This window comes from Mustelus asterias, chromosome 4 (genome assembly GCF_964213995.1).
Source record: "Mustelus asterias chromosome 4, sMusAst1.hap1.1, whole genome shotgun sequence".
In the NCBI taxonomy this organism is placed as follows: Eukaryota; Metazoa; Chordata; class Chondrichthyes; order Carcharhiniformes; family Triakidae; genus Mustelus; species Mustelus asterias.
In genome coordinates this window covers 83,255,471-83,272,629 of record NC_135804.1, presented here as the reverse complement: position 1 = coordinate 83,272,629, position 17,159 = coordinate 83,255,471, and the positions used below count along the sequence as shown (strand labels likewise).

Sequence of the window (17,159 nt, the reverse complement as noted above, 5' to 3'; positions counted from 1 at the left end):
AGACCACTGGTTCCTTAGCATTTCTGGGAAGTTATTTGTGCCTTCCTCGGTGAAGACAGACTTAAAGTAGTTGTTAAATTGCTCTGCCATTTCCTTTGTTTTCCATTATACATTCTCCAGTTTCAGACTGTAAAGGATGTATACTAATCTTTTTACACACTTATAGAAGCTTTGTCAGGAAATTATAATATGAAAATCAAGGAGCCAGACTTAGAAATAATATTGGAAGTTTTGATACATTTTGGCATCAGCATGCATGTCACCAGCCAAAACTTGTATTGCACCCCCCCTGTCCCCACCACACCATTTCTAGGACTCTATAATTGTAGGTGCACAGGGTTTGGCATCAGTAGCTGTGAACTGCGGGGAATTGGGTGCAACAAGTAAACCAGACCTCTGTGCAAGTTTTCCTAGGTTAATTCTAATTAGTTGCTTAAGGGCATTGAGTGGGTCTCACTGTCTTGCTGAAGTGTTAAGCTGAATGCAGTAGTTGAAGTTGTTGATATTTTGCTCTTTTGTGGGTCACATACTATGTAAAACTTAATCCTTCTTGTATACAAAGCCAATAAAGTCACGCACGATGTGATCACAACTAAAGCCCTATGGCACTTGCATTTGATTGGTGAAACACTTCACCGAATTAAATGGAGAATAATGGACAGATGAAATCCATAACAAGGTTAAAATCAAATTGAGTTTATTGCAGCTTTCAGATCTCCCTGGTATTTGGTGCCTGTGTTGTACAGCATATAATGATCACACTTGAAGATTAATAGTTGTGATCTTGTAAATTTATGCCGACTTTTGAAAATCCTGTGCTTTCTTCTGTAAGCAAAATTAATATATTTCCTTAACTGATGATGACAGGATGGAACTTTTTGTCCTCTAGGTGGAGTACTAACCAAAGGCAGAGCTGTTCTTAATACAGTAATAATTGCTTGATTTACAGGATTTTTAAGGGATGTGGGATTTTTTTAGCTTTGACTTTCATAAAAACTAGGCAAATTTCAGTTTAAGTTCCATGTTCAGAAATATGCAAAAAATTGTATTGGGATCTTTGGATATTCGCAATCATGTGGTGTGTGTCAATGTTCACGAGAACTGTGCACTGAAACATAGAAAATTGAAAGCACAGAAGTAGGCCATTTGGTCCGTTGACCTGTGTCAGCTAAAAAAGAGCCTATGCTATCCTTTCAGCCAGTGAGCTCCAGAGCCCCAGCACCCTCTGGGTGAAAAGAAAATCTCCTCTACTCCCTTCTAATCCTTTTTTAAAATCTTGTTTACTTTCACTTTATGTCTATGCCCCCTGGTTATTGAGCTCTCCACTAAGGGAATTAGGTTCTATCTACTCATCCTGTCATGGCCCCTCATCATTTTGTGCATATCAATAAAGTTTCTTCTCGGCCTTCTCTGTTCCAAGGAAAACAATTCTGATCTTTCTCCAAAGCTAAAGTTATCCAATCCTGGCAACATAAACATCCTCTGTACTTTCTAATGTGATCACATCCCTCCTATAATAGTGACCAGTATTTTAGGGAGTCATCTCACTGTGGCCTAACTAGTGCTTTATTCATTTCCAGTAGGATCTATGATTCTTCATTCCATGTTCTCAGCTAATAAAGGAAAATGTCCTGTATGCCGATATAACCATCTTATCTACCTGTCCTACTACCTCAAGGACTTGTGGACATGCTCGCCAAGGTCTCTCTGCTGTATTACACTTCTCTGTTTCCAACCTTTTATTCTGTATTCTCTTACCTTAGTTTCCTTCTCCAAATACATAACCTCACACTTCTCTGGATTGCATTTCAGTTGTCTTATTTACTGCATACCTGACTAGACCATTGGTATTGTCCTGCAGTCCACAACTTTCTTCCTTAGCAACCACATAGCCAATTTTTTTTTCATCTGTAAACTTCTTAAGCAGGTCTCTTTTTTTAAAAGTCTAAATCATTGAGTTATATATACCACAAAAAGCAGGGGATCCACTCCTGAACTCTGTGAATCCCCACTGGAAACAGCCTTCCAGTCGCAAAAACGCTTGTTGACCATTTCCTCCTGCCGTTGAGCCAATTTTGGATTCAACTTGTCCTTCCCTCTGAATCCCACAAGCTTTTACTTTTCTGACCAGTCTGCCATGTGGGATCTTGTTGAAAAACTTGGCAAATCTGTGGAGACTTCATCAAACACATTATCCTCATCAACCCTTCCTGTTAGCGCTTCACAAAATTCAAAGTTACTCTTCCCTGAACAGACCCACGCTGACTGTTGACTAATTCATCCCTTTATTAAACGGTCAATCCCTATCCTTTCCGCACTTTTTAAACAGTGCCTGAAGCCAGAGGATTGGAAAACAAAATAAAATTGTTTCCTCCCTTACATGTTTTTTAGATTATTCTTTCATGGGATGTGGGTGTTGTTGGCAAGGCCAGCATTTGTTGCCCATCCCTAATTGCGCTTAAAAAGGTCACGATGAGCCATCTTCTTGAACTGTTGCAGTCCATGTGGTGTTGGTGGACCCAGAGTGTTGTTCGGAAGGGATGTTGGTGCTGTTAGCAGTCTGGGATACATTTCATTTGGGCTTGGTGATTAATACATTTTAAAAGATGGTAAATCCCTTTCTCTCTCCCTGTCTTTATCCCATTTAATAAACTACAATATCTGCATGATTCCCCACTTTTTTGAGGACAGGTGCAAAATATAATTTGGAACTATGGCCGTGTCTTCCACCTCCACGAACGTTGATTTTTTTGGTCTCTAATTGGCCGACTCTTTTCTTACTTGCTCTTTATGTATTTATGAAATATCTTTCTCTTTTGCTTTCCTTTCTAATTTCACCCCTCCACTTTATACTGCTTTTGCCTTTCTGCAGCATTGAGCTCTTGACATCTGACATATGGCTCCCTTTTATTGCCTTATCCAGCTTTGCATGTTCTTTGACATTTGGTGGCAGGGGAGGTCAAGGGTTGTGGTCCAGATTTGGGTGTCCAAACCCTTTTCCTTATGGAAACCTACTTGTAAAGATACTCTACTTGAAGCCACTCACTATGCAGATACTGATTAACCTTCATGTAGCTGTTTCCAGTCCCTTTAGTTAACTAACATCTCAGCTTAGTAAAACTGACCTTCCCCCAAATTTAAATGAATTATAATCATCACCATCAAAATGTTCTCCCATTGACATCCCTTCTGCCTGCCCTGGTTCATTCCCTCGAACTAAAGCCAGGGCTGCAATGTACTGGCAAAAGAATCTTCTGGAATTAATTCTAAAAATTCTGCACGTTCTGTACCTTTGTATAGAGTTTACCCCAGTTTATATTAGGGTCGTTGAAATCCCCTACCAATGCTGCCCTATTGCTTCTTTCTTATTTGTCATTTGCCTATATAATTTGCTCTTCTAACTTTGCATGTCTGGGGGTCTGTAGTATGACTACCTCTATTTTGTTCCTCAGTTCAGTTCCTATGGCCTAATTTGATCCTTCTAACAAATCCCAAAGTTAACACCAACTCCACTGTAAAGCGCTTTGTTTTTTGTTTCCTCTCAGATGTGATTTTTAAAAACTAGTATTTTGACCCAGTCTCCCCCCCCCCCATCCTTTTATATTACCCCTCTATTGCATCTGAAATCCTCGTTAGCATCAATTGTTGAGCTGCCATTATTTAAGCCATATTCAGTGATAACTGTGACATCATACTGCCATATGTCCACCTGTGCCCTCAATTCATCTGTTTGATCACGAAACACCATTATTGATGTGTATTACATTAATTACTGAACAGCTCATTTATTATGTATCCTCTGCCTTTCATTCTTGCTTATTAATTTTCTGCCTTCCATTTTCAGTTTTGCTGCTTTTTCTTCTGAATCCATGCTCAGGTTCAATCCCACTGACAAACAAGTTTAAAACCTCCCCACCACAATATTGGTCCATGCCCTGTTTACATTCAACTGTCTGCCTGTATAAGCCCCATCTCCCCCAGAATCAGTCCCAATATCTTTGGAATGTAAAGTCCTCCCTCCTGCACCGTCTCTCCATCCACACGTTCATCTATCTGGCACCGAGAGTAAACTGTCGATTTTTGGCTTTTGAGGTGCTTGCAGGACATCCCTCTATCTATGTCAGATACTGATATAAGAGACCACCTCTGGTTGTCCATCTTCCCTTTACCAAATGTTCTGCAGCTGCTCAGTGACATTCCGGACACTGCCACTAGGGAGGCAACATCCTTGAATCATGCCTTCTGCCACAGAAGTGCCTCTCTGCCACCACCCCCTCAATTATCCTGACTTTCATACTGCCTCTAATCACCCACTCTATAGCTGAACCATCTGTGTTGCCGAGGTCTTAGCTTTCACTGCAATCCCCAAAGGAATCTTAGTTCTCTCCAGTATTCTTACTGAATACCTGTTCAGGAACAAAATGTAGAATCCCTACAGTGCTGAAAAGGCTAACCAGAGCACCCGGAGGAAACTCACGCAGACACATGGAGAATGTGTGGCATGTGAGAACTGCACACACACAGTGACCCAAGGCCAGAATTGAACCAGGGTCCCTGGAATTGTAATGCAGCAGTGCTAACCACTATGCCACCATGCCGTTCTCAGTGTATGTGCAGTGTACTTGCACTACTTGCCTTGTCTTTGTTGTCAGTCTGGCATTCACCTCTCTCAAGTTGCAAAGTGATCACTTCCAGTAATGTGCTGTCCACGTAGCTCTCTGCCTCGTGGATAGACCGCAATGATTCCAGCTGCTGCTCAAATTCAGAAACCTAGAGCAGGAGTGATGCTATGAGAAAACAGGAGCAACAAGGAGAGGATAAATTGGTGCCCGTGTCGGGGCTAACACTTGCCCCAAGTGAGAATTAGGAGCAGGAACAGTCCAAGGCATGCTCAAGTTTGAAAAATGAGAGAAAATAACCAAACTGTGCTATCATAGGAAGGCTATGAGTTGATTAGCTGAAGAAGAAGAAGTGATTTGGGGGAGAGGGAAACAAAACAAGACCTTCCCTTCAAATCTTATGAAAGCCAGGACTTGAGCTGTTGCTGATGATGCACATGTGGTTGGCCAGGAAAGAAGAAATGTTCTGGAGTTCCCACATGGAAGGGGATTGACAGGACTCAATTGCCTTGCTGGGCCTTACCTATTAGACTACTAATTGAATTTCTTAGGTAATTCATTCTTAACTTAAAAGGCAATGTTAACACTTATCAACCAATCATCTATCTTCTGTCCTGCAACAGCACTCCATTTTGTAATTGTTTTTGTATTTACTGAGTATATTGTACTGCCTTTGCTCAGGTCTTCACTCTGCCTGGGCCTTCTCTCCCTCTGTGCTCTTGCAGCCTCTGCTCTATGCTTTTCCTCTTTATTAAAAGATGTGGCAAGTTAAGTTGAAAGCTGAAATTGGGTACATCCAGATGGCTCGCACTGTTGCTAATCATTGCCTTATCTAAACTTAAGAGTGTTAGTACTGTATCTTAGCTGAACATCAAGTGTGAACCATATCTGGTGCACTGGTGTTTTTATAGCAAAAGCAGATAGCAATGAAGTGGTATGTTAAAGTAACCACAGGGCACTTCACAAATGTATTAGACTTCACAGTTGGGTTATCCTTTGTAAATCTGACCTCCAGAGTTACAAATTCTGTTCTGTTGTAATTGTAGATCTGTCGCATTTTCTTTAAATCTTTGCTCAGTTTTTCTTGCCACAGACTCATAATTAAACATATTGAATTGCCAAATGTTTTGAACTAGATTGTCACAACTGTAATGAGGAGGAAACTGTGATCTTACTTTGAAAGGATCGATGGGAATTTGTTTTGCATGTCCCATATGTTGTGCAAAAATATTTTTTATTCGTTACTCTTGTCTAAAATGTAAATCAAATCCCTGGACATGAACAAAATCTGTATTTGTTTTTCATATGTAACAATAATAAGTGGATCGAAAAGCCACTCTTTCAGTGAGTATAGTGTCATTCCTCCTAATAGCTCTTTTGGCTCAGCGTCAGTTGTCTGATTATGCCTCCGAGGTGCGCTTCTCCTGCACTGCATTTGCCCTGTAACAGCAGCCCAAATCTATGGTCTGGAACCTGATTGTGGAGCAGAGTGGAATAAAACTCTCTGAAAGAGTCTCTCAGGAACTCGGGACCTGATTGCAAATCTACACTGCAGGAATTTACAGACACTACTGGCTGAATTTTCACAGATACGGAAGGGCTCCCACACCTTAGTCAAAAAAGTGCCAGAGCCCTGAATCTAGAAGTCCTATCCCTGTATCAAGCACTCATCATTTTTGCCAAGGAGGTAACGGGGTCAGGATTTATTTCACATCTGCGGTTCATGGAAGCTGCAGCACATTTAAAAGTGCAGCTGCCTTCAATTAGAAGTAATTTTCATCATCCAGATTTCTGAAACATGAGTTGTGAGTTTTACAATTTGAAAAAAAGGTCTAAACCTACTAGAGTTCTTTGGAGAGGTCAGGTACATTTCTGGAATTGTCAAGAGTAGATGTTATATGCGTAAAAGATAGATAAAATCCGTGGAACTGTCAAGTTATTTATCCTTATTTATATAAGGATATTATTAAACTAGAAAGAGTGCAGAAAAGATTTACTCGGATGCTACTGGGACTTGATGGTTTGAGTTATAAGGAGAGGCTGGATAGACTGGAACTTTTTTCTCTGGAGCGTAGGAGGCTGAGGGGTGACCTTATAGAGGTCTATAAAATAATGAGGGGCACAGATCAGCTAGATAGTATCTTTTCCCAAAGATAGGGGAGTCCAAAACTAGAGGGCATAGGTTTAAGGTGAGAGGGGAGAGATACAAAAGTGTCCAGAGGGGCAATTTCTTCACACACAGCGTGGTGAGTGTCTGGAACAAGCTGCCAGAAGTAATAGTAGAGGCGGGTACAATCTTGTCTTTTAAAAAGCATTTGGATAGTTACATGGGTAAGATGGGTATAGAGGGATATGGGCCAAATGCGGGCAATTGGGATTAGCTTAAGGGTTTAAAAACAAAGAGCGGCATGGACAAGTTGGGTCGAAGGGCCTGTTTCCATGCTGTAAACCTCGATGACTCTATAACTCACAGCCTTTTTAATTTTGGGGAAAAAAACAGCCTAATGAGAAAATCTAGGCTTGCAGTTTCAATAGATGTTTATTGACATAACCCTCAGGGATATCATTATAGGATTAGGACTGCTTGACTGCTTTAACAACCTGTCACTGTCACAGTGGATCCTGTAAATTCACAGATTGATTGACAGATCGATGTGGCTACATAGGTATTAGCTGTATATGCTTTGGAGCTATGAATATAAATGTTGGTTTCTATAAAGGAGTAAATACTTGAAGAGATTTAAATGTATTGATTGGGCTTTTATCAGTGAGAGTGTTTTTTAATATTGTGGAGTCTTTAATCAATAATTAGAAGATTATTTTATTTAATCTCAGCAAAGCTCGTGAAGACTGTCCATGGTGGATTCTGGGTGAGTTGCATGGGGTGTGTACGGGCAAAGTGTGGCGGGTTGGGGCATAGTTGGCAGAGGGGCTATAAGGGCTCTGGGAATGAGTGGGGTCATGGGTTGGCATCAGTTGGCATAGGATCTATAAAGGGTTATGGGGATGGGTAGAGGATCACTGACATGTGTTGGCATTGAGTTAGCATGGAGGCTATCGGGAACCATGACCATGTGTAGAGGGGCATGAGGTGGCATGGAAACTATGAAGGACCGTGGAATGTGGGGTGGAGGGCATGAAGGGACGTGTTTTGGCATGATTGAACCTTGGGATGTTTGAGGGGTGAGTGCTAGAGGGCTTTTTAAAAAAATCATTCATGGGATGTGGATGTCGCCAGTTGGGCTAGCATTTATTGCCCATCCCTAATTGCCCCTGAACTGACTGCTTGCATTTAAGAGTTAACCACGTTGCCATGGGCATGATATCACGTATAGTCCAGACCAGATAAAGATGGCAGATTTCCTTCCCTAACGGACATTAGTGGACCAGGTGGGTATCTACGACAATTGACCATAGTTTCATGGTCATCTTTAGATTTTCAATTCCCAATTTTTGTTGAATGCAAATTTCACCATCTGCTGTGGTGGGCTTTGAACCCAAATCCCCAGGGCTTTACTCTGAGTCTCTGGTCACTGGTCCAATGACAACAGCACCAAGTCACCGCCGTCCCAGAGTTCCGAGGCGGGCCTTTAAATAGCCCACCTTGGAACTTGGTTGTCCCCACCCTGTTTCCGGGGTGGCCAGCCCGACTTTAGCACCAACTTTCCAGAATAAGTTTCCAACCACTTCGGGAAATTTCTCCCTGGGTTGGCTTTAGGGAGTCAGAAATTCTGAAACTCCACGCACATGACTCTGGAGGGTAAATTTGGTCCTATATTTATAATTTAAACACAGTCTAAATACCCTCTGAACAGGATCCACTCGTTCTTGGAGCATTGCATTAAGAACACAATAAATCTAATATTACAAAATTAGTTTTGAAAGACAACAGATACATAGTCAGTTAAATGATTGTCGTATATTTTGCTGTTTACAAAGATTATTGGAGGTAAGCAGGAGTGTGGAATTGAGGTTGCAATCTGATCAGCCGTGATCCTACTGAATGGCAAAGCAGGCTCAAGGGACTAAGTGGCCAACTCCTGCTCCTAATTCGTATGTTGATATAGATCATAGAACCCTACAGTGCAGAAAGTTTAAATATGTCAAAAGTTTAAAAATATTTGGACCTGATTTTAGTTATTTGAGAGCAGAACTGTCAAGTTGAATCAAAAATAGGTTTCAACAAAGTTATCTATACTCTGAGCAGAGGATTGTTCTTTAACCCCCTCAGAAGTTGCAGCCTTTTCACAGAGCATAATTTGTGTGGATTTATCACTGAAAATGAAGTTGGTCTTCAGTTGTTAAAGTATTCAGTCCAGATCATTGCCAACCTCGCTTGTGTATAGAAGTGTATTTCCAACTGACCCTGAACACACCTGGGGAATGTGATGGTATAGAATTGTCGCATTCCATTATTGGAACAATTTTTAGCCTTGACTTGGAAACTACAGTAGGTAAGTTAAGGGAAAGTAAACCGTCTCCCTGTCACTTGATTTAAATGATGTAAATGCGTGCAGTGCTTGCCAAAACAAGGCATTAATTTTTTTTGTCTTAAGTGAATAGGACGGCAAGGGCACAGTGGTTAACACTGCTGCCTCACAGTGCCAGCAACCTGGTTTCAATTCCCGGCTTGGGTTTGTCTGTATGGAGTTTGCACTTTCTTCCTGTGTCTGCGTGGGTTACCTCCGGGTGCTCCAGTTTCCTTCCACACTCCAAAGATGTGCAGGTTAGGTTGATTGGCCATGCTAAATTGACCCTAGTTTCGGGGGGATTAGCAGGGTAAATATGTGGGGTCACGGGGATAGGATGGGATTATTGTTGGTGCAGGCTCAATGGGCTGAATGGCCTCCTTCTGTACTGTAGGGATTCTATGAATACATTATCTGAAGATTACTTGGTGGCTTGCTCAAGATAGAATTCACATTTCTCTGAAATCAGCGTGGGCTATAGTAAAATGAAATAACAAACTTGCATATAACACCTTTCATGACTTATATACATTCCAACATGCTTTGCAATTATTTTAGATGTGCAGTCACTGGTTCTAACATAGGAAACATGACGGTCAATTTGTGCACAGCGGAACCACCCAAACACCACTGAGGTACTGACCAAATCATCTGTTACTGATATTGATTGAAGGATAAGTGTTGGTCAGGACATTGGATCTTCCTTTACATGTGCCTACATTACTACAGTAATGAAACTACTGTGCTGTGAAGTGTTTGGCAATATCCAGACGTCTGATCTGCAAAATGTCTTTGAAAAAGATCACATTGCTGTAGTTATTGCAAGTTATATACAATAATGATTCCTACAATGTTCCTCACACCAGTTGTAAGGAAGCTGAATAGAGGGTCCATCAACCATCCAGTTCCTCCCAAAGTGGTCATTTTGTAGCATGGGCCTAAAAATTAGAGCATTAGTAAATGATTTGACCATGTAAATCACAAGCCTGATCCTGTCCCCATTTGACCTCCCCACATGTGCTTTGCAGCAGGGATTACTGGACCTCTTCATGTTTTACTTTAATTACCCCAGAAAACCTGAAGCACTTTTGTAACTCCCTACTACACAAAATCTGAAGATCTAACTGCACAAACTTGATCTCCGTAAATCTGTGTGGAGGTGCATTTATTCATTAAGTCCCAATGTTAACACACAGTCCCAATCTTTCTCAAAAAGCACTGATATCTGCAGCCAGGTGATGCAGAGAACAATTGAGGATATAAATGACAAAACTGGGCTCCTCCTTGTTGTGGTTCTGTAAAATCACATGCTACAACAGTCAAAATTAAAATTAGCATTTGTGAGCTGAGTAAGCACAGCTTGGTTACGATAATTAGAAAACTGTTAAGTTAAATACCTATAGCAGTGCCACCAGTAGCCACCCAAAAGCATGTCAGCTACGACTCTCACCAGCTTTTACAGATGCACAATAGAAAACATTCTTTCTGGTTGTATCACAGCTTGGTATAACTCCTGCTCTGCCCAAGGCTGCAAGGAACTACAAAATGTTGTGAATGTAGCCCAATCCATCACGCAAACCAGCCTTCCATCCATTAACTCTTGTCCCACTGCCCCGGCAAAGCAGCTAGCATAATTAAGGGCCCCACGCACCCCGGACATTCTCTTCCACCTTCTTCCTTCGGGAAAAAGATACAAAAGTCTGAGGTCACGTACCAACTGACTCGAGAACAGTTTGCTCCCTGCTGCTGTCAGACTTTTGAATGGACTTACCTTGCATTAAGTTGATCTTTCTCTACACCCTAGCTATGACTGTAACACTACATTCTGCACTCTCGTTTCCTTCTCTATGAACGTCATGTTTTGTCTGTATAGCGCGCAAGAAACAATACTTTTCACTATATGTTAATAGAATCATAGAATCATAGAAACCCTACAGTGCAGAAGGAGGCCATTCGGCCCATCGAGTCTGCACCGACCACAATCCCACCCAGGCCCTACCCCCACATATTTACCCGCTAATCCCTCTAACCTACACATCCCAGGACTCTAAGGGGCAATTTTTAACCTGGCCAATCAACCTAACCTGCACATCTTTGGACTGTGGGAGGAAACCGGAGCACCCGGAGGAAACCCACACAGACACGAGGAGAATGTGCAAACTCCACACAGACAGTTTAAGGAAGAAAATTGGAGAATTGGTCTCATCCTTGCCAATCGCTGTAACCATCCATCTCCAACCCTACAATCCTCCGAGATCTCTGCGTTCCTCCAATTCCAGCCACTTGTCACTCCCAATTTATAATTGCTCCTACATTAGCAGTCATGCCTTCACCTGTCTAGGCCCGAGGTTTTGGAATTCTCTCTCTAACCCTCTCAACTTCTCGCTTAAGACACTCCTTACCACCTACATCTTCTGCACGTCAAAATATCAGTCCAATTTTGTTTGATAGCACTCAAATACCTTGAGATGTTTTACTTTGTTAAAGATGCTGCACAAATACAAACTGTTATTGAAGTATTCAATCATTCATTTGGGATCCTGGTGAATTAACACTGGAGATATGAAAAATTCCAGGGTAGCCAAGATGCTGAGTGTATGTATGTCTGCACTTTTGAGAGTGGGGAGATGGTGGTGGAATGGTGATGCCATTGGACTCGTAATCCTGAGGTCCAAGCTAATGATCTGGAAATATGGCTTCAAATCCAACCACAGCACCTAGTGGAATTTCAATTCATAATAACAATCTGAAGTTGAAAGCTAGTCTCAATAATGCTGACCATGAACTATCATCGATGTCAGAAAAACCTATCTGGTTTGTTAGTGTCCTTTGGAGAAGGATATCGGCCATTCCTACCTGATCTGGCCTACATGTGACTCCAGACCCACAGCAATGTGTTTCATTCTTGACCAAAATGGCCCAGCAGGGCAATTAGGGAGGGGTAACAAATGCTGGCCTTGCCAATGATACCAATGAAATAATGTTTTAAAAATTACAGAGCTCGGAAAATATGTTAGTAGTTTTTGATGTAGGCTGTGTAAAAATGTTATTTTGATACCTAATTCATTGGGCAAAGATTTATTCATGCAAACACTGGGGTAAACTTTCTTGTACCAAATAATGAAATCCTGCATCTAACATCTAAGAGGATTGACAGCATTGTGAGGAAAGTAATATAATGCTCCATCTTGGCCGGGGGCAGCTCTTTAAAGTGGTCACCTTCACAACTTTTGAGATGATTCTCATAAAAGGACTTGATTGAGATGATTTTGTGTATGTTGGGATTAGGGTTCAGAGACAGCAAATTCAGATTCCAGTATTTAACAAAATTCCCAACTAACCACAGTTCACCATTGATTTTACTGTTCTATAAAGTTTGGATGTCAATTATAACTAGACAGAAGAATGATTTCCAAGACCTCAAAATGTGACTCTTTTTTGTATTTGTCATAATGCAATGCACTGTAGTTAAGATTTCTTTGCAAGAAAATAAATAACTTAGTAAATGCATGCTAAAATAACTAACGTGTTTTTTGTTGCTGTCAACTTGAAGCAGTTTTTTAGTGTTTAGCTGTTACTCCAAAACCGTGCTGTTTTTCCAACAGCCTTAACTGCAGGGGAGTAGGGAGAAGCTTCATGAACAGAAGCAACGCTTGATACAATTAATAGTTTTACGTGTTCAGATGAACAATTGCAGAATGTTGTAAATCTTTGGAATTCTCTACCCCAGTGTACTGTTGAAGCTAAATTATTGAGTATATTCATTACTGAGATTTATTGGTTTTTGGGCATTAAGAGAGTCAAGGGATAAGGGGATAGCACAGGATTCAGCCCTGATCTGATTGAATGGTGGTTCAGACTCGAGCGGCCTTATGGCCTACACCAGTCTACATGTAGAGTCACAAGTTAATCATTTCAACACATTTGGAACTTGTGACTTTCATTGATCCCCATTGTCCTGAATGTACATTGTATGTTTGGGATACATGACACCTGCAAATCCATCATCAACACTGCAATGCAACATGTTAACATCAAGTAACAACAAAGTACCATATGTTCGCAAAACAAATAGCAACAGCTGTGGCCGCCTTTGACAGTGTAATGCCATGTTGAATATTAACCTTGAAAATACTTGTGTAACACAGTAAGTTACTCGTAGCGATACACAACATCTATAACAGTCTTTTCTCCTACATGAAATTCTTTAGTATATTAATACAAGAAGTGCTTGTATTTGTTGCATGTGTTAGTTGCCACAAAACAATTAGCTTTTTCAAACCGGCTACATGCTGTGTGCATCAAGACTGAAACTGCAACAATTTTAGCATTTTAAATTTTGAACAAGATTTCAGATGTGAATTTGCAGCATTTGCTGCATAGGGTCAATTGAATGGAACAGGCTAGGATTTACCCATCTGCACTTAATCATGTGCAATCATTTTGAAATAAGACAAATCACCAACTAAGTTGATGTAGATTCAAAGTAATTACTTTGTGCATTTTGGAACGAATATTCCATTTCCTGTTCCAAAGAAATTTTTAAAATATATTCTTTTACAGGATGTGGGCATCGCTGGCGAGGCCAGCTTTTATTGCCCATCCCCAATTGCCCTTGAGAAGATAGTGGTGCGATGCCTTCTTGAATCTTTGCAGTCTATGTGGTTGGTGTAGGTACACCCACAGCACTGTTGGGGAGGAGTTCCAGGACTTTGACTCCGCAACAATGAAGAAACGGCGATATATTTCCAAGTCAGGATGGTGAGTGGCTTGGAGAAGAACTTGGTGGTGTTCCCATGTATCTGCTGCTCTTGTCCTAGGTGGTAGAGGGTTTGAAAAGTGCTGTCACAGTAGTTGGGTTCCTGCAGAGAGTACACACCACTGTCACTGTGCCCTGATGTTGGATAGAATGAATGTTTGTGAAAGGGATGCCAATCAAGCGGGCAGCTTTGTCCTGGATGGTGTCAAGCTTCTTGAGTGTTGTTGGAGCTGCACACGTATAGATAAGGGGAAGAGTATTCCATCACATTCCTGGCTTGTTGCTTGTGGGGCGTCCGGAGGTAAGTTACTCTCTGCAGAACTCCCAGCCTCTGACCTGCTCTTGTAGTCATACTATTTATATAACTAGTCCAGTTGAGTTTCTGGTCAATGATAACTCGCAGAATGTTGATAGAGGTGCATTCAGTGCCATGAATGCCAGGGAGATGGTTGGATTTTCTCTTGTTGTCTGGCACTTGTATTGTGTGAATTTTACTTGCCACTTACCAGCTCAAGCCTAAATGTTGTCCAGGTCTTGCTGCATATGGGCACAGACCGCTTCAATATCTGAGGGGGCACAAATAGTACAAAACATTGTGCAATTATATCAACCAATATCCCCACTTCTGACCTTATAATGAAAGGAATGTACTTGATGAAGCAGCTGAAGATGGTTGGGCCGAGCTCATTATCCCGAGAAACTCCAGCACTGTTGTCCTGGAACTGAGATAAATCTCTAACAACCACACCATCTTCCTTTGTGTCAGATTTGATTCCAACTGGTGGAGAATTTTGTCCTGATTCCCATTGACTTCAGTTTTGCTAGGGCTCTTTGATACCACACTTGGTAAAATGCTGTCTTGATGTCAGGGGCAGTCATTCTCACGTTACTCTTGGGTTCAAGTCTTTTGTTCATGTTCAGACTTGTGCTATAATGAGGTAAGGAGCTGAGTGGCTCTGGAGGAAGCCAAACTGAGCGTCAGTGAACAGTTTATAACTGAGCAAGTACCACTTGATAGGACTGTTGACCCCTTCCATTACTTTACTGATGATTGAGAATAGACTAATGGGGCAGTAACTGACCTGGTTCGATTTGTCCTGCTTTTGGGGACAGGACATACCCAGGCTATTTTCCACATTGCCAGGTAGATGCCAATGTTGTAGCTTAACTGGAACAGCTTTGTTAGGGGCGCGGCAAGTTCTGGAGCACACATCTTTGGTACTGTTGCTGGAATGTTGTCAGGAACTGTTACGGGGCTGGTGCAATGGTTTTCCTGTTGTATTTAAAACTATAATTCCCCTCAAGTAGCCAGACAAAGTCACAGAATGGTTTCAAGATGATTTATTAAAAGAAGACTATAGCCATAGGACTCTGCATGAAATCATTCGGAATGAAAAATTCAGAAATACATAGGCAATGTATAGTTTCAACTCCAGTTAGAAGTAATTAGCATATACCAATAAAAATGCAGGAGTTATCTCTATCCAATCAGTTATTAATTAAGGTTACATCATATAAAAGTACAGTTTTTAAAGCCGATCACAATCACCTTACACTTGCTTAATTATAAAACCTCAATTAAGTGTTTTCCACTATCTTTTAGGCATCCCAGATGTGTCTGGATATTAGAACATGGATCACTCCCTTGTCCAATGCATGGTTTCAAGGCTTTCTCCCAGCATAGTGTCTTTTTCTCTTATCTAAAGGTCAGGTGTCTGGAACAGCTACTTACTATCCTACAGCTAAATATTATGCAGGCTTTTGTGATTTGTCTCTGTTAACCCTTTCGCTGGACACAGTTATTAATATGACTATTATTTTCCTCCATAATTATTAGTCTGGGTATTAACCCCCCCCCCCACTCAGGGCCTATACCCTTTGTAGTATTCAGTACCTTCAGTTTTTTCTTGATACCACATTGAGTGAATTGAATTGGTTGAAGACTGACATCTGTGATGCTGGGGACCCGAGGAGGAGGCCGAGATGGATCATCCGCCTGGCACTTCTGGATGAAGATGTTTATGAATGCTTCAGCCTTGTCTTTGCACTGATGTGCTTCATCATTGAGGGTGGGGATATTTGTGAATCCTTCTCCTCCAGTGAGTTATTTAATTGTCCACCACCATTCATGGCAAGATGTGAAAGGACTGCAGAGCTTAGTACGTTAGATCTTGGCTGTATCTGTCACATGTTGCTGATGCTGTTTGGTACATAAGTAGTCAGTCCTGTGTCATAGCTTCATCAGGTTGACACCACATTTTTAGGTATTCCTGCTGCTGCTCTTGTCATACCCTCCTGCACGCTTCATTGAATCAGGTTTGATACCCCTGCTTGATAGAGTAGAATGGTAGAGTAGGGTATATGCTAGGCTGTGAAGTTACAGATTGTAATTGTATACAGTTCTGCTGCTGCTGATGGCCCATATTGCCTCATGGATGCCCAGTTTTGAATTGCTAGTTCTGTCCAAAAATTTGCCCCATTTAACACAATGGTAGTACCACACAGCATGATGTGAAGACAGGACTTTTTCTCCATTAAGGAATGTGCACTGGTCATTCCTACCAATACTATCATGGACTGTCACGGCATCTGTGACAGGTGAATTGGTGTGGACAAGGTCAAAGAAGTTTTTCTCTCCTGTTGGTTCCCTCACCACATGTCTAACAACTGTGCCATTTAAGATTCAGCCAGCTCTGTTAGTAGTAGGGCTGCTTTTGGCGATGGACATTAAAGTTAATCTACATTACATTCTGTGCTCTTACCACACTCAATCCTTCCTCCAAGTGATCTTCAACAAGGAGAAGTACTGATTCATTCAGCAGAGATGGGGAGAGTCAGTAGGAGATTTCTTCACCCAGGTTTGACCTGATTCCAGGAGACTTCATGGGGTCCAGAGTCGATGTTGTGAACTGCCGTGGCTACTCCTTGATTGTGTGCCACTGTGCCAACACCTCTGGATAGGACATTCCCAAGGATGGTGATGGTGGTGTCTGGCACATTGTAAGGTATGATTTTGTGATTATGACTATGTCATCTTGTTGCTTGACTAGTCAGTGGGACAGCTCTCCCAATTTTGTCACAAGTCTCAGATGTTAGTAGACTTTGCGGTGTTTGCCATAGTCATTTCCAGTGCCTAGGTGGTCCGTCCTTTTTTGTAGGCTTTGCAACAGTTTAATACAACTGAATGCTAGTTAGGCTATTTCAGAGGTCAACTAACCACATTACTGTGGGCCTGGAGTCACATGGTGGCCATACCAGGTAAGGACTTTAGTGAGCCAGAATTAAGAATGGTTTCATGGTCACCATAATCAA

At 41.5% G+C, this 17,159-nt stretch overlaps 1 protein-coding gene across 3 annotated transcripts in view; it reads left to right on the top strand.

The window, feature by feature from the left end:
- Nucleotides 1-17,159, top strand: part of LOC144492817 (MICOS complex subunit MIC27-like) — a 69,947-nt gene that overhangs the window by 3,850 nt on the left and 48,938 nt on the right. Inside the window, exons 2-3 of one of the 3 annotated variants that reach the window (XM_078211293.1) lie at nt 7,455-7,489; nt 13,652-13,849. The exons of 1 other annotated variant lie outside the window; for it this stretch is intronic. In XM_078211293.1, coding sequence (XP_078067419.1) covers nt 13,847-13,849 — 3 coding nt within the window. In that variant the 5' untranslated portion in view covers nt 7,455-7,489; nt 13,652-13,846. The remainder of the gene's footprint in view (nt 1-7,454; nt 7,490-13,651; nt 13,850-17,159) is intronic. One more of the 3 variants, XM_078211292.1, reaches the window with a different exon arrangement.